The sequence below is a fragment of the Aquila chrysaetos genome, chromosome 16, assembly GCF_900496995.4.
Source record: "Aquila chrysaetos chrysaetos chromosome 16, bAquChr1.4, whole genome shotgun sequence".
In the NCBI taxonomy this organism is placed as follows: domain Eukaryota; kingdom Metazoa; phylum Chordata; class Aves; order Accipitriformes; family Accipitridae; genus Aquila; species Aquila chrysaetos.
This window is the reverse complement of record NC_044019.1, coordinates 5,516,834-5,539,739: the sequence shown is the minus strand read 5'-3', so window position 1 is coordinate 5,539,739 and position 22,906 is coordinate 5,516,834. Positions and strand designations below refer to the sequence as shown.

Here is a 22,906-nt window from a genome sequence, read left to right as displayed (position 1 = left end):
ACCACCCCGTGAGCATGCTCATCCTCCCCGGTGCATACCATGATTTTCAGCCCAGGTACCTTTTTGCACCAGATGTGTGGCCTGGGGTGTCGGAGCAGGAATTTCCAGGGTATGGATATTCTGGGGCATCTTATTGCCAATAATTAGGCTGACACATCGTCAGTGCCCCCCACGGCAGGGCAGCGATTGCACCAGGTCTCTGCAGCGGCGTGGGTCACCGTGCCTGGCATGCCTCTACCACCAGCACTGCCATGGGCAGTGATGGGCACATGCTGTATAATTTAATGTTCATTTCTGTCTCACGGGTGTTTGAATGTCACTGAATGAGTCTCCCCCACTAATTTTGCATAAAAGTGTAGGGTTTTGCATGAAAACCTTTGGCTCGTGTGGCTCACTGGTGCTGGCACTTAGCCTTTCCCAGCCCGGAGCTGCTGTAATCATGGTGCTGCACAATGGGCTCATGAAGCTGCAGGGACTTAACTGGCAGCAGTTGTGAAGCCAGTGCAATAATAATAATAATAATAATAATAATAATAATAATAATATTAATAATAATAATATTGCATGGCCGGAGAAGAAGAATGAGTGGAATGTCTGCAATAGTTCTGCAACATTTCCAAGCAATATTTCTGTTTGAATAATTAAATACAAGTGAGAAGCCAGCTTTAGGCTGGACTTATCTACCCAGATGCACTGAAAAACAGCCCCAAAATGTGATTTAGGGTTGGGGTACCCTTCTCATGGGGCAAATGCAACTTGTAGGTGAGCTCTGAGGAGCAAAAGCAGAAATTCATGTGGCAGGCACAGGGCAGGCTCTGCCAAAATGATTGGACAAAGCAGTGAGATAAAAGGGCAAGAAGCCCTGAAATAGGGATCTCTCAACAAAACTTACCTTACTACAATTAAAACTAAAATATGAGTCTAGATAAACATCGATAGTTCAGTTATTTATAAACTCTTTTGGCTCCTCAACACCCCTATAAACGTGGACCCAGTGTGTACTTCAACACCGGCCACGAGCATCTGCAGAATTAGGGGTTTAGCTGGAACTTGCTGACACAGATGAGGCGAGAAATGTCTTTGTTTTCTGACTAATTTTAAAGACGGGTATTTTATGTGCCTCACTCGAGGGATGAAGAATATTATGATGTGTATTTCAAATGAGCCATTTCAAATCTCATTTATTATTTTCCTGAAATCCCATTCCATTTAAGTTGTCACAGCTTGGGGCCCGCTCATGCTCCTTCCTCGCTTACCATGGCAAAAAAACCCCCAAAGTGTCATTAAAAAATCCTACCACATCTTTTATTGTTTCAAAATTCAAATACAAAGGAAAATAACATTCTCAGATGAGAAGAAAAACAAGTTTAACAAACACAGAGAAGAGGGGGAAATATTTTACATTAATCATCGGCAAGGGAGGCAGTACGATGGCACAGTCCGGCGTGGTCATGATCCACTGGATGTCGGTAGTAATAGCAATTTACATCTCCATTTCCCAAATCTCCATTTTGGACGGGAATGTGCCTTAATGCCCCACGGACTTGCCTGGGCTTCATCCCCCGGCTGGCTCAGGGCGAGCAGCACCAGGCGTGGGGCTGTGCCCCAGGGACCCATGCCTGCCAGTGGTCCTGTCCCAGTGCCAGCCCCATCCCAGTGCCAGCCCCAACCCAGTGCCTGCCCGTCCCAGTACCAGCCCGTCCCAGTACCAGCCCGTCCCAGTGCCAGCCCTGTCCCAGTTCAACCCCATCCCAGTACCAGTCTGTCCCACTGCCAGCCCTGTCCCAGTGCCAGCCCTGTCCCAGTTCAACCCCATCCCAGTACTAGCCCGTCCCAGTGCCAGCCCTGTCCCAGTGCCAGCCCTGTCCCAGCTCAACCCCATCCCAGTTCCTGCGTGTTGCAGTGCCAGCCCTGTCCCAGCTCAACCCCATCCCAGTGCCTGCGTGTCCCACTGCTAGCCCTGTCCCAGTGCCTGCCCGTCCCAGTTCATCCCCATCCCAGCGCCAGCCCTGTCCCAGTACCAGCCCTGCCCCAGTGCCAGCCCGTCCCAGTACCAGCCGTCCCAGCACCAGCCCCGTCCTGCTGCCAGCCTGTCCCACTGACTGCCCCATCCCAGTGACCCCAGTCCCATCCCAGTGCCTCGCCGTCCCAGTCCCCGTCCCCGTCCTCGTCCCCGTCCTCGTCCCCGTCCCCATCCCAGGTCCCCGTCCCGCCCTGCCCCCAGCACCGCCTCAGCCGGGGCCGGGGCCGGGGCCGGGGCCGGGACCGGCGCGGAGCGGGACCGCCGCGCATGCGCTCCTTCCCGCCCCCGCGGGACCGCCGGGGCACTAATTGTTGCCGGAGTTAAAGAGAAAAAGACCCGGTACGCGAGAGAGGCACCGGGCGGCCGGGCCGGGGTGAGTGGGGGCGGCGGGGGGGACGGCGGGAGCGCGGGAAGCCGCCGGCCGCCATCTTGTGGCGGGGGGCGGCGGGGCCGAGACGGGCCGGGCCGCTTCGCCGTGGCGGAGCGGCCCGGCCCGTCTCGGCCCCGGGGTCTGTGAGGGGAAATGGCGCCTCTGGGGTGAGGGGCAGCTTCGCGTCCTGTCACAGCTCGACCCCCGGCGAGGACGGGCCCCTCTCTGGGGGTCTCCTCCCCGCTGGGTGCTGAGGAAACCTCTCCGGGTTTCCCTCGGCTTAAAGCTCCCAGCTGGGTGGGGAAAGTGTGTTTTAAACCACTAGAGAGGGGAAAGTCCACTATAAAGCTCAGCGAAGGAGGCTTTCAGAAACCGAGTTTAAGTTGTTTGCAGGCTACGGAGCAAAATTAGAAAGTATTTACGGTTTCTGGGGTGGGTTTTTTTCCCGTTTCTAATGGGTCCACAAGAGGTGGTTGAGAAAATTGGGGTTATCCAGCCCTGGTCCCAGCTCCGGTAGAAACTTCTTGGGAGTGTGAAAACTCAAAAATACTAAAAAGTATGTAAATACCGTGCAATAGAAAGAGATCTTGGAGACTTACCCAAGATCAGAAAGACTTACATTTGAAAACAGAGATTTTTATGTGAGGGAGGAAAACATCTTCAAACTTTCTGATGGCAAATTCAAAGACTAGAACTAATGATACCAAGATTTCATGAACGGAGGGAATGTCGGTGCCAGATAAATAGAGGGATAAACATAATACTTTAAAAGTATTGATCAGTGCTCTGGGTAAAGATCAGTATAGGATGATCTTAATGATGTTTGGTGTTAAGACGAAAGGGATTAGGACAGTTTTACTGATACTTGGTGCCGCAAAGAATTGGATTCGATTTTTAATATGAAAACATTTCCTCTAATTTATTCAAATATCACCCAGATAAGTTTAGAAAAGAAACAAAAACATGCGCACGTTGGTCTGTAATTGGGATTAAGGGATAAAGAGCTCTGATCTTCTGTGCCAAATTACATAAGACCTCTCTGCTTCATGTCTTATTATACAATGAAACAGAAGTAAAAGGAGACAAAATGGGTACTTGGTGCTGCAAACTCTTCTTACTACATAGCCATTAACAACAGTCTGACGTGGTCTTGTTAGCGTCAGTGTTTTGCTTCCCCACTTTTCCTTGTCGCATCTATTTAGAGTATATATTTTTGAAGGTGGGGACAGTCTTTTCCTCAGTGAGTATTTCTACTTGGCGGTGTAAGGTATGTAATAATAATTAGTAAGAGTCCCCAGGGTAATTTGCTGGATTGTAGTCTTATAAAGTAATTACAGATGCAATTAAAACAGAGGACATTTTTGGCCTCTGTGCTCTAGTTTTGGCCTAAAATTGATCGCACCTTACATTGCAAATAATCCTATTAAGGCTGAATGCGTGTGAAATAAATTGTAATTCATCTTGAGTACAGAGGTGGAAATGGAGCCCGAATTTGAGCTGCTGAGTACAACCGGGTACAACTACTGGGCAGATTGTGCAGGGCCAGTTCCATTTTTCTTGGCCAGAGTTAATTTATCTTGCCTTTGTGGTTTTTATTGCCATAATAAGTAAGTTGCAGTAGGCTGAGTGGTTACAAACAGATGTGCTCTGCAGACGATTCCTGACCGACTGACTTATCATGGCCCAAGGACATGTTTTCTTTGACTCAGCCGTGCTGTTTGTCTGCACTTTTTACCACTAATTCTTTATTTACTGGAATTTTAAGGCAGTAGCAGGAGCATGGGTCTTCAGACTGATTATTAAAAGTAGCATCTAGAATTTATTTAAAACACCATCTGCAATTTTACTTTATAATGGTTGGCTTAAAATTGCATTGTTATAGCTGCAGGAGAAGGTCTGGCTCTCCCTTATCTCTCTTCTATCTTCATGCAAAGCTTTTAGTCTAAACACATCTTGGTATGATCACGTATTCCATTGGTAGGGGGGATATGAATTTGAGGGTGAAGCCTCAGTATAACCCCCTTGTCCTTTTCCATATGAATGCTGGTATTTTTCGAGAGGTGGGCTGCAAGCCTGACACTGGGAGATGGGTAGTGAGATCAGATTCTCCCAGGATGGTGATGGAGACGCAGATGAAGGTGTGGAGTGTTGCCTCTTGAGCCTTCCTGTCCCAGTCCACGCCTCACCTCTGCGCAGGAAGGGGTTTTGGAGGCCTAAGTCCCATTATCAGGATTGCACAATTTGAATATCAGGAAAACATAGTTAAACTGGGTCAAAACCAGGCTGAACCACAGCAGCAGTTGCTCTGGACCTTTATAGTCTTTCTGTGGAATAACGGGGTGGTTCCTGAGTTGCAGTGTCAGTGCTTCTTCCCCAGACAAACACTGTTCCCTCTCTCACATAGTTTGTAATTTTTAATCTATTTCAGCCTTTTCTCAAGCCCTCCAGCAGTGTGTTGTCTTGAGGTAGAGGAGAGGGAAGAAGGTAGCACAGTGGGTTGAAAAATTAGATTAGAGACTGGGGGGAAAAATGACCAAATGTTTACTTGCTAATGAAGGCTGGCAGCTGAAAGCTCCGACACGTGGAATCAATTAGCAATCGAAGCAAAAAGAGATCCGACCAAACCCCATCCTTTCTAATTAGTAGCACCAACTGTGCTCCGCAGGTGAGGTATGCATGCAGATGTGCTTTGCTAAATTTGGCAGATTACTTTCCAGAGGTTGGTTCAACTTATTGGCAAAATACTTTACCTCCAAGGAATGGATGTTTTATTACTAGGTTTAGCATCTTTTGGCTCACGTCCTGTTTTTTTTTTAAATTTCTGATTGAATCCAGCTAAATGGTGGGATAAAAGCATGGTAGATCTAAGCAAACAGAGGTAGAAGCTGTAGTCATGAACCACACAGGATTTGTTTTGATAACCCTATTTATGTTGTAGCTTTTAAACCAAACAAAATACCTGATTTAAGCAAGAAACCTGAACATAAGCAGCAGCAGAGTTCATTCTTGACTAGTGTGAGGCAGATCAAAGCTTGCTCGCGTGTTGCTGTTTGGCTGGTGGCAGGGCAGTGCAGAGCTGAGGTCCTGCTGGCACATCAGATGATCCCAGGGACGGAAATAGTCACCACTGTTAAAAGCTGTGTGGCTCGTCTGTCTCTGTGGTGGAGTTGGTGGAGACAGGAGTTTTGGAAGGCTTGCAGGGGTGTGCTATGTCTTCCAACCTGTGTCAGAATGGCTTTTCAAATAGTACCTGGCAGCTCTTCCTGCGTTCCTGCTGCTCCATGTCTTTGTGTGACCCTTCCTCTTCCGTTTGCATGTAGTTTGTTGGGTTGTTGTTTGGTTTTTTTGAGTGCTTCTTCCACAATGCTACTGTATGGTGTCCGCAGAAGCTGGAACATGAATGGTGAGAACGCTGGAGCAGGGAGAAGATAGTTGCAGTGAATTTACAGGGCGAGCCACAGTAGTTTCAGCCTTCACTTCCCTTGTTAATGCTAAACTCACGTGCCCTTGTCGTGGCTCTAAGGAGATGCTTTCTTCCCTGTGCTGTGTTCAGTGGATGTCTTCATGGCTAGAGAAGAATGGCAGCATGACACAGGACCCGGGAGCCTGAGCTCTGTCCTGTCCCCTCCCGTGCATGGCAGCCTGGGCTCCCAGTTTCCCTGTTGGTGCTGGAGCTACATCCACTTCGGGGGCAGAATATATGTAAGTTTGGCATAATGCAGCTTTTCAAATGAGATAGCATAGGACTGGATCACTTAAGTTTTTTTTTAAATATAGTAAATGCATAGGAAAAAGGTCAGTCCCATAAAGGTGTATTTTTAAAAATTTATTTCAAACAGTGCAAGGCCCTTACCTGCTCAGCAGTCCTTTTCATTGTCATGCACTTGTATTGAAACCAGCTGCAGATTTCTGTACTTCCAGCGGGTCACCCTTGGCTACAGGAGGGGTGTTGAGAAGGAATTGCCTCTGAAATGCCTGGAGAGGGTCTACAGCTGCCCTTGCTCACTCAGTTGAGAGAGCAGGCATGGCGAGATTGGGGATGGTACTGGGTTGTTGGAGAAAATTAGCATCTCAACTCTGGTTTGTAACTCACTGTACTAAACCTGATACAGGGATATCAGAGCCCAAGGTATCATTTGTTTATCCTTGTTTTATAAATCACAAGATGTTTATAAATCACAAGATGTTTATAAATCACATTTGGAAAATGGTAATTCTGTGTGGATTGCGGGTGAGGTTTTTTCTCTTTTTTAAAAAGTTAGCTGGAAATTTGGGTTATAAGTTTTCAAGGTGAAAAGTTGGTTGATGTAGTTGAAGTAAAGAAAGCGTGGGGTTCTGGGCACTTGCATAGATGCTCTCAGTGAAGCTCCAAAGGGCGCACAAAATCCTTTAGGAAATCCAGTAGGACTAAGCATATACTTTAGTGCATTGTTGGATCAATAACAGCAATATTGCTTACAAAATTTGCACATTTTCTTCCCCCGCTCACCTTTCATGACTGTGGTATCAATCCATCTGTACTTGCTGAAACTTCTGATGGGAAAGGAGGGATGGAAAATGGCTTATGTATGTGTGCAAGCTGTGCTTTTTTTCATATTATCTGAAAAAGTACTTCTCCAGGTTTTTGTTTAATTAGTTCCTTGACTAAACACTTCACTTTTCAGACTCAGATGATTTTCTAAGAAGATTCCTTCTTGACCTAACCTTTTCTGCAACAGGGACAGCAGTATTTTTGCAATTTCTCATTGTATTAAACACAAAGAAGGTATGTGATGCTTAATTGATGGCCGTCTGTGCCAGATTTGACTGCATATTCTACGAAGCTATTTAGAAAACAAATACTAGAAGAAAAATCTGTTTTGCAATTTTTGTTGCACAACTATGTACACAGTATATGAGCACTCTGGCTGGTTCTGCCTCTTGACTTCAGCATCAAATGGATCTGAAAGACAAGCCTGCACTTACTTGTATTTTTTAAGCTTGCTTCGTCAATTCAGTGCACTTTTTTCCTTTTGAAGTACTTGACATGCATTATTCAAGATGGAACAATTGCTGTTGGTGTCAGTATGACACATGAAGAACTTGTGGAGTAGGTACTGGTAGTTCCGGAGTTTAAGGCTAGTCCCCTTAACACCAGTCATTTGGAGTTTAGATAACCAACCTTAATTATTCCATATTATTCTGAATTCTTAAGTATTCAGAAAAGTACAACATAATAAAGTGGCTTCGGAACAGAAGCAAATAAAATAACTAGTGCAGAGATTTGACATCCCTTTAAAGGGTCTATCTGGGAGCCTACACCCAACATGCAGCCGTTATAGATGTCAGAAATGTTGGAGGACAACAAAACGTTGTGGGTAATGTCGTGCTCCTCTTGATTGTTTTCATTAACTACTTCCACTTTAAGAACATGTTTTACTGCAAAATTAATTCTTTGTGTCTTAGTTAAACATGTAAGTGGTGTGACTGAACTTTTAGTTTACCATTAGAAGAATCACTTTTTTTGCCCCCAGCACTGCAACTTTTATGCTGTCACAAAATTGGCTTTATCTTGAATCACAAATCTTACGGCTTCCTTACAGGTCATTAAGTTTTGAGTGAAAATGGTTCTGATTACGAGTGATGGAAAGTATTTATATCTTGCATCTGTTGTAGAAATTGGATCAGGTTTAGAAATGGCAGAAGTTCCAGTGTCTTGCTAGGGAGTGCTTTGGGTTGCTACTGCAGAGCTCTTCTGAACGTGACGGTTTTGATGGTATATGATTTCTGTGTGGCACCGGGTGACGTTCATTAGCATGTGCAAGTGTTATCGTGGTTACAAGTGGATCCCAGAGACTGGGATTAGCAGTGTCACGGTCTCAGGCCTCGAGGAGACATCCCTGGGCCTCCTGGCTGAGCCCATTGAGTGCAAGGTTTGCACAGGGCTTTGTCAGTGGCCAGATGCCTCCCCCAGAGCCACCGTTCTTCGCAAGCAGGAGGAGATGAAGAGCTGGGGAAAAGCAGCTCAGCACCAAATGCTTTTAATGAAAGTGATAAGATGTGCTTCTGTTCCTCGCTTTCAGTAAACAAACAGCGTTAACTCTGTGGACATGGAAGTAGGTTTTGTACCTTCTTTTGTATCCCTCCCCTTCTATTTGGAATAGATTGAAATGCTCATCAGCATAGTACTGAGTGCCTCGTTCAGCTCCTGCAGCAGAAAGGACAGGAGAAAGGCTGCTTCCTTGCTGGCTTCACAACGTCACATAAATCTAAAGAGAAAGGTGACAAAGTGAGTATGATCACAGATGGGGATAGTTAGACTAGAAGTGAGGCAGTGCCGCTCTCAGCCTTCACAGTCAGACGTGCTGCCGCCGACTTGCTGCACGCTTGCTTTTCAGTGTGCTCTGTGGAGAAAGCTGGCTGGCGCGTCAGCGGCGCGGGGAATGGGTTTGTGTGTAAAACAGGTGCTTTGCAGAAAGTGTGTTCATGTAGTAAGCAGCCGCAGCCTGTGTGGGTGCTTTTCTTTCAACAGCTGAAATAAATATGCGTGTGTGTGTGTGCGCGCGCGTGCGTGTGTATGTTTTTGGCACAACTGTGACAAGAAACCAAGAGATAGCAGCTTACGAACTACAATGCTGGTTTGGGCTTAATACTGGGATCAGCTGCTGGGTTTAGAGTAAACTCACAATATTGCTGTCTGATCTTATAAATTGATTTAAGTCACATTGCCATGGTGCCTATTTATTTGTCTCCCAGCACAGTACTATCTAAGCATAATCCGTACATTAATGTGTACTTAAGGTAACCTTGGAAGGGCTGTGTTGTACAAATGAACGTGGCAAACTCCTGAAAACCAAAGCAGTTTATCTTAGCGGTCCTGCGGCGGAGCTAAGACAAAAAGCGTTTGCTTCTCCTCTGTTCCAGCCCATGCTGCAAGCCCAAGGCCTCCTTCTCCTTTCCTAGGCCATTTTCCCCCTCTAATCTTTCAGAGCAATATTTGCCTTGTTTTGTAGTTACAATTTTTCTCTCTTTTCCTGAGAAACAAAAATTAGTAGGAAGTGCAATGGATGGAGCCTGGGATTCCTCAATTCTGAATTTTATCTCTTTTTTTTTTTTTTCTTCACTGACATAGATAGTGAAAGCACTTAAGCCTTCTTCACGCAGTTAAATGCTTGCTGGTGACTACTAACACTTTCTCTTGAGCCATTGGTATGGTTCCCTCTGAAAGTTCATTTCAGTCCCTGACTGATGAGGTTCCTGGAGGTGAGGCTGGGGGTTTTTGGTAATGGTATTAGTTCAGCCTTGCAAAATATTACTTGCCCGAGGTGAGTAATAGGTTTTGATGGGTAAGTAAAGTATCATCAGTCATCATCATAGCAAAGGACAGGGAAATGATTTTTGTGTCTGAAGTGGTAAGTGTTCAAAGCAGTTCCTGAGACCAGATTAGTTGTGCCCTGCGAGAAGTCATGAATTTGTTTGTTTGTTTGTTTCTGTTTAAATTGCAGTTCATTTCTCCAGTAACGTCATAAGAGTGACTGGCAGATCTAATGCGTTGGGTGTTAGACACCGCTGCCAAATCTTACAAGAAACTGGGGATGCATGGAGCTCTGAATGCCAACTCGCTTTGAGTGCGTATATATTACACTGAATTAAATGACCAGCTTTGCTATGTTTCCCTTGCTGTTTCGGTGAAGAAAGGTGATTTGTAAGTCGGTTATTCCCAGAACAGCACAGTATCAGATGGTTTTCTTGATGACAGCTGCTTCTCGAATGGAATTTTGCCTCCTGGTACATGGAGGCTTAGCCAGAAGGGCTGCAAACTTTGGTGTTGTTACTTGATTTACGATCTTTGGGTTTATTGCACCGTTGTTTCTCTCACATTTACCCTCATATAAAGACACTGAAATCCTCATGTCATTGGAAATCAACCAGGCAGCATATGAAATGGGACTTCTGTTGAAATGTTTCTCTTCCCAGTAGATCTGATGGTGTATAGAGAAATACAGTGAACCCCCATCCACCCATTTAGCCTTCACACTTTTGTTAGTATGAACTTGCGCTTTTTTCCTTTTTTTTTTTTTTTTTTTTGTCTCCTAAGGCAAGATGGATGTTAAAAGCCAAAGCTGCTTTTCTACAGTAATGATGAAGCAGTTTCCCAAGGCTGCACTGTGGTTCCATGGCAGAAACGAGATCAAAACTTGAGTATTTCAGACCTCCTCTGCCTATGGATTCCCTTATCTAAAGCACAGAGGTCTGGGTGGTAGCATATTAATTATGAGCCGTTATCTTTGCAAGCATGGTAGTCATTTATCATTTCATAAATCTGAATCTGCGACTTGGGACTGAATGACTCAGTTTTGCTATATCTTCTTTTGCGTTAATGTTTCTGAGTCTTAAAATGTTAAAGATGAAAAGCAATCACAAATACGGACAAATGGGGAACATTTGTGCCTGACTGTGGCTCTTCAAAATTTTTCAAGTTAGTTTCTGCTGTCTTTTTAATTGCATAGCTTGCTTCCTTTTATTGGGCTATCTTGATTTTTATTGTAGATTTTACTGATAGGGAGCATTATAAGAAAAGTAATTTCTTTATTATATTTTTCTAGGAGTTTTACTGGATTTATAAAATAGAGAGATGAAAAGGGGCCATTATTGTATCAGATCTTCTCTGGTTAGTACAAGATTATTTTCTGCATTGTGATTTTTGACAATTTTCCTGGCCCAGTTTTAAATAAATTCTACAACTTCTGTCCAAGTATCTTCCAAACTCCTTCTCCCAGGGGGAGCTCTGCAAATAGTCTTGATGTTTGAGCTTCTTTATTTTTAAAGCCTGAATGCAAAGAGTAACATCTAAAAAGTGATGGTTTTGCCCTTGCTGAAACTGGCATCAAAACACTGGCTGCAAACAAGTGTTTATAGAAGTACAAGGCTACATCAAATATTAATGTATGGTGAGCCTTTGGCTACAGTTGTTCAATACCGCCCTACATAAGGCTGATTCAGTCCAATTCATAAATCTCCATACAGCCGTGGCGCGCAGTGCTGATGCGGATCTGTTCTGTGTACGTAGCCAAGGACACCGGCTGCGGATCTTCCGCACCTGCAGTTCAGTTAGAACTGCTGGAAGCTGAACTGGCTTCTGCAGCTTGACTGCTGGTCCACTTTGCTCCCGTTTTCACCCTCCTGACTTGTTCTGACTAGCCTATATGCCACTAAACTTCGCCATTATGCAGGATTGTAAGTAGCTGGAATTTTATATTTGGGGGGGGCTGGGGGAAGAGGAGGAACTCCTCCTACAGGGATTAGATTGTGATACCCAAAGATACTTGGTATTGCAGTTTACAAAGGTCTGTCCTGCTTTTGACCCAATTAAGATAATCATAAAGAGCTGTGATGCTTGAATTAGAGTTGCAGGAATGCTCAAATGTCATAAATTATCCTACATCAGATCTGTGGTTTTGCCTTTGGCTGAATTAAACTTATACTCTCAACCTGTAGGTAGGTCTAGCATGTAGAAGGCTTCCGATCAAGAGTGGAATTCACCTGCCCTAATTTAAGCACTCAGCAGTTAAAACCCTGCCCTGGCCATGTGTCTTAAGGCACTTTCCAGTGCTCAAGGAGAGAAACAATCTGCCAAAGGCAGATCAAGCACATGGTCCTTGGATGATGCCTGCTCTTTCTCTGTTAACTCTGAGTTAAGAGCTCAGAGTGACCTTGTTGAACTCCGGCGTTCAAATGTCAGAGCAAAGACCCCCACTATGGGCAGTTTTGACCCATTCCCACAGGAATGCAGTTAGACCTGTCAGCTGGCCTGTGCTTTTTCGAACTTAACATCAGTGTTTTTTCTCACACTGGAAAAATTAGTAGAGCTGACCATTCCAAGGGAAGGTTGTGAATCTTTTTTTCTTTTTTTTTAAAGCAAGCAATTATAGGCTGAAAATATTCAGGTTATGTTTAAAGGACAGGAACGTGCAGTTAATTTATGGTCAGTGTTTGGTTAATGTCTACCGCAAAAATAGTTGAGTAATTGGATATGGGGAGCCCATATAGCAGTATGGCTTTTAGTCAAGTCTTCTAATGGAGCCCATTAGTTTATTTTCTGGGACGTGAAAGCAATACATGGAGCTTAAGCATTTTAAGAGCTTTATAGCATTTCTGGCATACAGCCTTGGCGTTATAGCAGTATAGAGGGACCTGGCAACAGCCGTTAGATGCTGCTGTTCCCCCCAAAGCTGTAAAGACTTGTCACTTGTCTATAGTATATGAGTTTGTGCATGCACCTGTGTATTTGTGTTTCTGTAATTTTAAATCCTGCTACTCCTAATATCCAGACCAAAGCTTCTACTGAATCCAGAGACACCAGGATCTTGCCAGTGAACTGTAATTGGCAAAAACATCATACAAATCAAGTAACTGTTAAAACTTACTGGTTTATCTTTTTGTCCTCAAACTGCCCATATGCTTAATGCTCTTAACTTTCTATTCATATTTACTTAAGTGTCATGGGCAAAATGCAAGTTTGACATTTCTTCCCATCTTTTGAAAGTAGTATTGCTCTGAAAACCCTTGGTGAAATGTAAGCAACAGGCCTGTTTATTCTGTGCCTCTTTTTTTGTTTTGTTTTGTTTTCACACCCTAGTTTTCTTTCTTAAAATTAAATAAAGAGCCCAAAGGCTAAGCAGAAAGATGGAACAGAATGTCTCGGAGAGAACCATCAGCATCCCGACAGCAGACTACGATACATTGAATGCCTTAGACTGGAAAGACGGCATTGGTACCTTGCCTGGTAGCAACATACAAGTAAGAAACCAAGGAACACAATACCTGAGTGGCCACCATGCCTTTGGCAACACAGAACATTTGCAATATATTATGTAGTTTGCAAATAAAAATTGTGCAGAGAAGACACTTTTAAACAAGTGGGTTGGCATTACCAAGGAAGTGGTGAAATTTTAGTAATGTTTCTGAAAGCCTGGTGATACTCCCTCTCCCCTTCTAATTTCTTGCTCAATTGATTTCTAAAGGCAGGAAGTATTTTAGGTAATTGTTTTCTGCTAATAGAAGTTATGGGCCTGATCTTCCTAATTCTCAGTAATGTCCATACAACATACTCAGGCAAGAAATCCCATTAATTTCAGCCCAGCATGAGAAAGACATTTTCTCTGAAAGACAAATTTTCTCAGCTTGTGGGGTTGAGTCTTCAGGTTCTTTTCACATCAGTGATTGTTTTTTGTAGCTTTTGACAGCTGTCTGTATCTTATGTATTCATGATAGTGACAAATACAGCTCTTGTGTAAATCAGAACCAAGATCTGATGGTCACAAACATGGTGTTCTATGTTAGAGGAGGGAGTCTGTTGACAGTTTCCCAAATTACCTTCAACTGTTACTTCAGTTTGATTGCACTTCTGATGTCTGAAAATGAATACATAAAATTGCCCTCAGGGCTGCAAGTTCTGAATCTCAGGGGGGGAAGATCAATTCCAAGTGAAATAAATTGGAGCTGAAGGGGCTTGAGAGCTCTGAAAAATCAGATTGTTGGTATCACATCAGGCATTCAGAATCAGGACCTCCACCTTCTGCAGGTGTTGACAGTCTTCCCCTTCCTCCCCTCCTCCTCATCCCTTTGTGCAGAAAAGTCTTCTACATGGGCTGTCAGACCTCGCTTTGGCTATGAGGAAAATGCTTTTGCCAGCAGATGTCGAGAGAACGTGGATGAACTTGCATGCTTGGAGTATTTTGAGATCAGTGGTTTACACTCCCATAAAACTGACATGGAATTGGGTCTTCTGACTTTCTAGGAGGTCCTTTGGATGATTATTTTGCAGTGGCCCAACTTTTGCCCTGTATTTAATCAAAGTCATTATCCTTCTGCTTCTTAAAAGAACTTAACAGTGTATTGCCACAGGTTTTCTCTTAAACAGCAGTAATGTTCCTTTGCAGAAACAGCTTCACTTTTATTGATTCCTCGTAATAGTAGAGAATCAACAAAACACCACGTTATTTATTAGAGTGAAAGACACCAAATAATACTGTATTGTTTTTATATTAGATGGACAAGTATAAGAGCACCGAGTACCACAGTTAGTGAGTCTGCTAGAAATGTTTAGCTGGAATATGATAACTAGCTGCACAGGAAGCCACTTCGGTCATTAGATGCTAAACACTTCCCCACCTGGCCCCGCTCTGCCCTGCAGAAATGCGAAACACTTACTTTTTTGCTTTTGCTGTTTAATCCTTTTTCCCTTCTCTTTCTGCTATATTCCAGTTCTTGCATGCACAACGAAATATATTTTTCCTTAATTCTCTTCAAAAAATTCTCAGGAAGGACAGATTGTTTCTGGAGGGTTTGTGTGGATTTCATATTAGCAAACATGCTATATTGAACTCCTTTGTGTAAAGGAAGATGCAGTCCTGATAGTAACACAGTTATGCATTTTCAGAACTTAGGAATGAGGGATGTTGCCTTGAAGAGTCTCAGGATGAAACTGGCGGTTGCATCCATGGATCAGCCAGTCCTCAGCATCAGATCAGAGACTGTTAATAAAGATGCTCGTTGTTTTTCTAATGCAAACTTATGTTTTCTTGGGGCTGGGCTTCACCAGTTCGTGTGGCTGCAGGTATGCCATGAAATTATTAAAGGAGGAAATAACAGCCTGCTGTCTTTACTGGTTTGAGCTGAATCAGAACTGTTAATTTGTATGCAGGAGTGTCACTACCCCAGAGACTAATCTGCTAATACAAAATGACATTGGCACCCTTCCCCACCTCCAGCTGCGAGCTCTGCTTTGTGCTCACTCTGCTGCTTAATGGCACGTAGAACTCTGGAGATGCTCCTTCCACTGACCTTCTGCTCATGATGCTGAGCTGTCCATTATCAGCCATAGCAAGGAACCCCTGGGATCTGCACTGTTGTGCTGCTGTTATTCTGGCATTTGAGGAAAGTGATAGGTTTCTTCTCTAAACTGGATGTTCTCCTGTGGGAAACTTAGTCCACTTAGGATTATCATTTCTTTGAAATGAATTGTTTCTCTTGGTGCTGAAATAAAAATGATGCTCTGTCTCTTCAGGGCTGGAGAGGAAGAAGTGAGCTTTTTAGAAGCAAGTCCAACATCTTTGAAGCTTTAAGAAATACAGGCTTCGGATAAAAAAGAGGGAAGAGGGGAAGAATGTTTCGAATAAGGCTTTGATAGGGTGCTGGAGGCAGGATCCTGAGCCCAGGAAGCATGCAGGAGTAGAGGAAGAATGGTGCTTCTCAATGCAGTGAGGAGCCCTGCTTCAGAGGTGAAGCAAATGCTTTTAAACTGGGTTTAGCAGGTTTGAGCGAAGAGCGGATGGCTGAGAAAAGATCTCAAACTAATAAAGTGCTGTGAATAAAAGCTTTGGAGCAGAGGTTGCAAATGCAACCCACCTTTGACTTGTATCTTTCGTTCTGGAGCTCAGTAGCTCTGTATTGCAGACAGTAAAGAAGATCAAGGAGTGAGTAATCTAGAGCTATTTGCTCATCAGAAAGGTGATCTGTAAAAATCTTTTGGTTTTTTTTTTTTTGGTGCTCGGTTGCCTTTGCAGATTGGGACTAGTAAAAGATGCACATTGAATTGACACTACTTGGCACACTTTAATAATTTTATCTGGAGCATTGAAGTGTTTCTTCATAGCCTAAGAAATTTTTTAAGCTTAAAGGATGAGAGTCTCTGAAGTCTGCCACATATCATTCCTTTTCCATAGCTACCTCATGGTGTAAGCACTTTGCTCTGTGTCTAGAGGGGTTTTCTTGTTCTGTATCTGAATTTACTCTTGGCCTGTAGTAGGACAGGTGTTGTGTGTGCAGGATTGGTAGGTAGGTGCTGTGTTGGGAGCAAAGGATGGGTGTGCTAGCAGAACCTCCGTGGGAGGGTCACCTACCCCAGCAGCTGATGGAGGGTTTCTTAAGGGTCAAAACGTGGGGGAGCCGGGACTGGAGTTCGGACACTGTGACTCCTGGCTGTACTGGTATGTGTCACGTACCCACCTGCGCTGCCTGTGGCTTCTGTTGGGTGTATGTCTAAGTTGTTTGGAAACAGTTGGTTTGGACTTGAGACCCTCCCCTCTGTCTTTGGGTCAGGGCCCCACTGTGGCTTTCACTAATAAGTGGTACTGTGCAAGGAGGAGCTTATCAATTGAAGAAAGGCTAGTTATTCCTCTGTGTCTGCTGTTCTTCAACAGTATTGCCTCTGCCTATCCCCACATTCCTCTGCTCCTCTAGGAAGTTCATGTCCCACCAGACTGTCAAGTGTCATTGAAGAAGGGTTGAGAACTGCTTGGCCTCTTGCAGCTCCAGATGCTTGCTGCGTTTGTGCAGTCCCAGCTGTCGCTGTGCTCTGAGGTGTTTAAAGCCCAGCCAGCACCAGCTGGGGGATGTATTGGACAAGTTCTCCACTGGAATGTGACCTTTCTGTCAACAGCTGGGTGATTCCTGCTTGCACTGAGATTTTAGGGAAGTTGCTGTAATACATGTAATTGTGCTTTGTTGGATGAATTTGAACTGTCAGAGCAGAGTTTTGGGCCTGCAGAGTTTTGGGTTAAACTGCTTTTCTGATGGTATTTATTCTGATGTGTTCATCAGAAGTCCAGGTTTTATAAGGGGAGCACATCCAAAGCAGGTGGAATTGCTTTCCTTTGTTGACAACAAAATGCATCATTGGGGTTTTTTGGGGGCCTGTTGGTGACATTTTGAGGAGGAGTTGTGTTGTGTGTTTCTCGCTTTTATTGTTACTTATTTTTAATGCTTTTTAATGTACATTCAGCCATTTCGTTTTGTCCCTTACCTAGTTGCTCCTCAGGGAATCCTATTCCTTCTGTCCCCCATCCTAGCCCTTTTACTACTGCTTATTTGCTTGCTTTCTTCTCTTACCTGCAGTTCCGTTTAAATGAGTTTGGATTGCTAGAAATCATTACTGAAGTAGAAGCAGAAGCCATAAAAACTCTTTCAGCCTCAGCAGTAAATGCCAGCCCAACCAGCTTTGCTCCTGCTGCTATCAACGCTTCCACTGCCTCTAGCACTGGTTTGGAAGGTGAGCTTTTTGCTGTGGAAGAGAATATACAGTTTCTGAAAAAGCTTCTAGAAACAGGTCTAACTGAAATGTGTGTTTTAGTAGAGTGGTGCTCCCTGGCGCAGCGTGTGGAGTGAGTCACTGTCTTATTTCGAATATTTTAGGAGTATTTAGAGTGAATGTAATTACTGCATAGTCATAACAGTACCTGGCACACGCATTGTGCTCGCCTTTGTGGAAGGTAAGTGTGGTTATATAAATGTTCTGGGCTAGATTTGTCGATGTAGTCAAACATCCCTTTCACGCTGAGTTTTAACTTACATCCTGGGATCTCTTTAAGTGGTGATTCTGGGAAGTTGGACCCCCTTCTTTCCAGGGTAGTGGATCATCAGTGACATCAGTGTTTCTCCGTAACACCAGTGATTTGCTTGTCATGACAGCAATTAAGTCTGCGTCCACATTAAACCAAACTGCCTGATTGGGGGCTTTGAGACTGGAATTGTCTGGTCATATATACCTTATTAAATACTCTCAGCCTCCAGAACAGAGTGGCTGCACCCACTGGGCAGCATCTCAGCTCCGTGCTAACTCCTGAATCGTGCTTGGGAATTGCTTGGGATGGTGCTAGGTGCCCTGGGCTAAAGATGCATGTGGCTGAGTTGCAGGACCTGGCACTGTTTGATTTACTCATATAGCTGTGCCTTAGCTGACTGCTCTCAGGAGTGACGGGAGTTTCCAGTGTTTTTCCTTTCTCTGGTTGCATGCATTACACAGCGTGGAGCATGAATGGATAGCACAGAGTTGTGCTAACCTGGGATTCCTGGCTCAGGATGAATTCCCAGTAGTGTTAGTTATCTTCGCAAGAACATCCTGGAGAATCTCCTCTAACCTGGCTCATGCCAAGAGTTACACTATTAGCCGTAAGAGTTTTGAGGTTTCCAAGGCTACTGTAATTGAAATTAGGGAAAAACTGAGTTTTAACAGGGTAATACAAGCATATTACTGGACGTGTGTTAAAGAATTTTCAGTCATGGGTTTCTCTAGGTTTGCTTTATGAACAACTCGGAGTTGGGCCACCACTGCAGTGAGTGGCAACCTTCCAAAAATTTCTCAGTCTTATATACCTTTTTACTACCCATTATCCCAGTCCAAAGTCTTTGTAATTTTCCAATTGATCTCGGTTCCCATGTCATTATCATTCGTCATCATCTTATCCATTCTTCTTTTGTTACATCTGGTCATCGTCGTGTGGGTTTCGAAGTCCGTCTTGGGGATGAGAAGATGACTGACCCTTTACTTTGAAGTCTCGTACCTACACAATTCTGAAAAAACCTCTCTGGTTGTTCCATTAACTATTCCACATATATCTTTGTAAGTTCTACATATTTTATTCACTCCCCAGCTACGCCCCTGTATCTTGCTGATTTTTCATCTTTTGTTTCATCTGTCTCTACTGATTAGTTTGACTGGGTTTTAATCTGGTCCTGGATTGGGGCTATACAAGGGGGGCAGGCTGAGAACACTGTTCATGGCCTGTTGAGCAGCTCTGTTGCCATTAATAACCTTAACCCATTCTATATTGATTTCTAACAGTCTTATAGTCCTAAATTTTCTAAAATCTTCTACAACATGCACGTCAATGTAATGGACAAGAAATATCTCAGTTCTTTGCAGACCTGTTCTTACTCTGTTTATCCAGAAACGAGTAGCTCAAAACAGAATATTTATATAACCTCTGAGCTCTTCATTCCAGACCACTCGGTTAAGCTGGCGAGTCTCACTTACTTTGGTAAATCACTAGTTTCCTCTGATTAAATTACTCACCGTTTCAGTAGAGCTCCCTCACAGATGTGCCTGGGTGTCTTCCAGAGGGTACTAATGGAGACCAGTGCTAGGGAGTGAGTAACGATTAAGTGCTCTCATCCCAAGAGTACCATTAGCCATCCAGCATAAGGTCATATTTTAAAAGATGCTCTTGGTTAAACGTGACAGCATGTGGTTGTGGCATAGGGAGCCTTTGATAGGTTTGCCTGATGCCTTGTACTGAAACATCTTCTTCTAAGGTGGTGACAGGAGACTTGAGAATTAGCTTGGGACACACAGGCATCACAGGACAGCAGCTGGAGCTTATTCAGTGTCTCAATGTCTTCGACATCACCAGTGCATCCTGGTGCAGTAATTTAAAGGGCATTAACTCTTTGTATAAGGTCTGTGTTAGCGATGCTGGATCCCTAATCAAGGCAGAGCTACATCATGGAAGTCATACATCCCTATGGAGGGAATTTCTTCTTTGGGGAGAGGACGATCTCTCATCTTGTTGCCTGCCTGGACAAGTGTCTGCCAGTTGGTTTTCCCCAGGATTTTGATGGAACTATTTCTGGGTTTTGGTAGGAAGGCTTTGTACCTGTCTTCCCTGCTGGCTTTTCTCATCTCAAATTTCATTGTAAGCTCTGCAGGTTCACTTACACTTACAGGCATTCACTTACACTCCTGCTGATTGTGGGTCATTCTCCTCATCTGCGCAAGCTGAGGAGATGTCAATCTATCAGGTGAAGAACTCGCTCTTATATGGACACCTCAGCACTAAGAATTTTTCACAGCCTTTTTGTCCAAGTGTATTCCATAGATCAGTGTGACTTCTAATTGAGCAGAGCTCTTCAAGCACTCTTGGTTCTTGCAAGTTTTCCCTGTTTTGTCTTTTCCCTGCCTGGAATCATTGGTCCCCAATGGCATAGCGAGAGGCTTTAAGTTGTGATACAAGCAGGCATGCGTGCACTCTCTGCGTAGGCAGTCTGTCTGCCCAATTCCAGCCAGGACCATCTGACATCCATATTGGGCTATAGGGAGCAATCAAATATAAATGAAAAATGTCAGTTGTCCTAGCAGAATGAGTACAAGTACTGGTAAGGAGACTATGAAAATGGCTTTAAACAAAAAGCAGTGACTCATATCTCAGCGTTCTGGATTGTGTGGTGTGGTGTGTTTTTTCTTTTTTTCTTTTAAAGCATTTAATGGTGCATTCAAAAATGGGTTATCAAACCAGTGCACACAAACGGTGCCACTAAATGCAGAATAGGAACGACGTATACGTAGGAGCACTATTTGCATGTCAGGTTACTTGAGCAAAGTATGCATTGGGATAGTGCAGATGCCTGGTAATGGGTATCACTGTAATTGTATTTTGTTAAAATATTAAACATAAATTAATTTGCATTAGGAAGAACTCAAATCATAGGAGAAAGTAAACATAAATGATATATTGGAGTTATTCCTTACATTTTCATGCTTTCATTCAGATGAAAAATTGATATAGATCCCTTGCTAGATACAGAAATAATTGTTTCTATTCTCCCATCAATAATGTGCTGGTTTTAGAGGCTGCCTATGAAGGATTTTCATATGTACAAAGTATGTAAAGGTGAAAGTTTTTAAAGTTAACCAATTGTATTAGAAGTATCCAAACATGATGGACTTGTTTGACATTTGTCTTTCAAGTTAGAGGGTTACTAGGAATAAAGAAGTATAAAAAGATTTGTAACTGTGTCCTGGTTATAGCCTTGAGTTTATATCCTCCTTTATCACTTTTATGGGGGCAGGGTTTCTCCAGAATTAAAATATTACTGATAAAAGGGGTTTTTTCTTTAATGAGGTGGTACACTGTTTCTATGTGCCAGCACACAGATAATAATTACTTCCCTCACCATGGGATACTGAGGGTCACTTAATGAAAGTTTGTAAAGGACTTTGACAGAACTAGTTGCATGAAAGTTGTTTTAACATTTTAATTTAATAGTTTCCTTTTTCTTTGCTTCCGCAGTGCCCAGAGAACACGTGCCCTGCTCTGATTTCCAAACCTGTGAACAAATGGATTGCTTTGAGAATGGAAAGTTTTGTACTCAAACAGGCTCCCAGCAGCACAGGTAAAGAAACCCCAGCTTCTTCCTGTTCTGTGTTTAAAAATGTTTAAAGAGAACACTGTGTTAAGAGAAGAGTGTTGCTGTGAGTAGAGTGAAATCCTCAGAGCGAGTGTTACCATGGCATGGCTGAGGTAGTGCCACCTGTACAGCTCTGCTGATGACCTTCCTGTTACCCTTGAGCCTCCCACGCCCTACAGAGGAAAGATCCTCTCTAGAGCTCTGTCCTCATTTCTCTTCCCAGCCTGAGGAAACACTGGTTGTGTGCTTGATGCCTCAGTTCCCCATCCTACTACAAATAAGGATGATACCTTAACTTTCTGTAGAGTTGTAAAAAGGCAAAATTAAAAACCCTCTCAAGCTGCTCTGGTGGTGAGAGCTGTGCCGGTACTTTGGAGTGCTTTTAAAAGATACATATCTGGCAAATCCTGCAGACACGATTCACTTATTTAGGTTCTCAGCCCAGGCGTCCTCTTTCTTCTGAAGAGGTACAGAGACACTGGGAATACTGCAGGAGTATTGTTGCACTTTTAATTTGATTTTGTTTTCAATTTTGGATGTTTAGTGATACCAGAGACATTGCAGATGATTACAGAAACAGGGGAAATAGTAGAAATCTTAATACCAGCAGTGGCTGTCAGGTGAATGAGGCTGACAGACCTGTCAAACGTCTCAGAAGGAAGAGAAGACTGCTTCTGGAGTCTGAGGATGACGAGGAAAATGCAGATGAGGATGAGGTAAATGAGGCTGCATGTATTTTCTTTAAAGAGAACTGTGAAAAGCAGGGACAATTCTGTGTCTCAGATTTCACTGTGCGATGCAAACTGAGCTGAGGGAGGTTGTTCTGTACCCATGAGAATGGTCTGGGTCTGGTCCTCATTTACATCAGTAACGAGAATATCTGTTCTGAAGTCTGATTAGTCATAAGGGTGAATAGCTCATGTGAAGTCAAGGTCGAGATTTCAGACTGTAACTTTATAGGTGTAGTTATAGCCCTGTGCACCAAGTGTATTTCACAGTAATAAAACCACATGCCCCCCAAAATACTTTCTCTAACTACAGTCAAGTACTATTACGTGATATTGAAGATTAGTGTCAAACTGCAGAGTTTGATTGCTTTTTATTAGGTGCTTGCATGCAGACTCACTACACTACTAGAAACCTGTATTAATGGCGGATGAATAGAAGTACCTCAGTCCTGACCTGATCTTTTCTTAACTTTCATTAAGCATCTTACTCCCTTTAGGGGCCCTTCTTTGTGCAAGCCTGCACACTGCTACTGTGTGCATAGCGTCTCAGGCCTGAACCATTTTATTTATATTCACATATTGCACATGCTTTTGTAATGCAGAGATGCTGGGGTAGGTGTTTGTTGGAAATGCAAGCTGAAACTTCTGATGTCGTGAACAGTTTAACTCATCTTGTTGCTCATCTTTGTGATGTGTGTAAGATGTTTTAAAGTACGTCTGTTTTCAGAAGTACTTGCATTCTGTCTCTTCCCCCTTCTACTTGTTTGAAACTGCCCCCCTGTCTCTTCTGGGGCATGTTTGGCAGGCAGCTTTGCATTTCAGATTTTGCCCTTTTTGGTT

The 22,906-nt window shown here is 43.6% G+C and overlaps 1 protein-coding gene across 11 annotated transcripts in view; it reads left to right on the top strand.

Moving 5' to 3' along the window:
- The first annotated feature begins 2,249 nt into the window (after positions 1-2,249).
- LOC115351944 (lethal(3)malignant brain tumor-like protein 3) overlaps positions 2,250-22,906 on the top strand; it is a 52,846-nt gene continuing 32,189 nt past the window's right edge. Inside the window, exons 1-4 of one of the 11 annotated variants that reach the window (XM_030039425.2) lie at positions 2,250-2,396; positions 17,271-17,424; positions 21,221-21,323; positions 21,883-22,054. In XM_030039425.2, the coding sequence (XP_029895285.1) occupies positions 21,268-21,323; positions 21,883-22,054 (228 nt within the window). In that variant the 5' untranslated portion in view covers positions 2,250-2,396; positions 17,271-17,424; positions 21,221-21,267. Of the gene's footprint in view, positions 2,397-5,951; positions 6,096-17,270; positions 17,425-21,220; positions 21,324-21,882; positions 22,055-22,906 lie in introns of those variants that run through there. The other 10 variants (XM_030039426.2, XM_030039420.1, XM_030039417.1 and 7 more) reach the window with 10 other exon arrangements.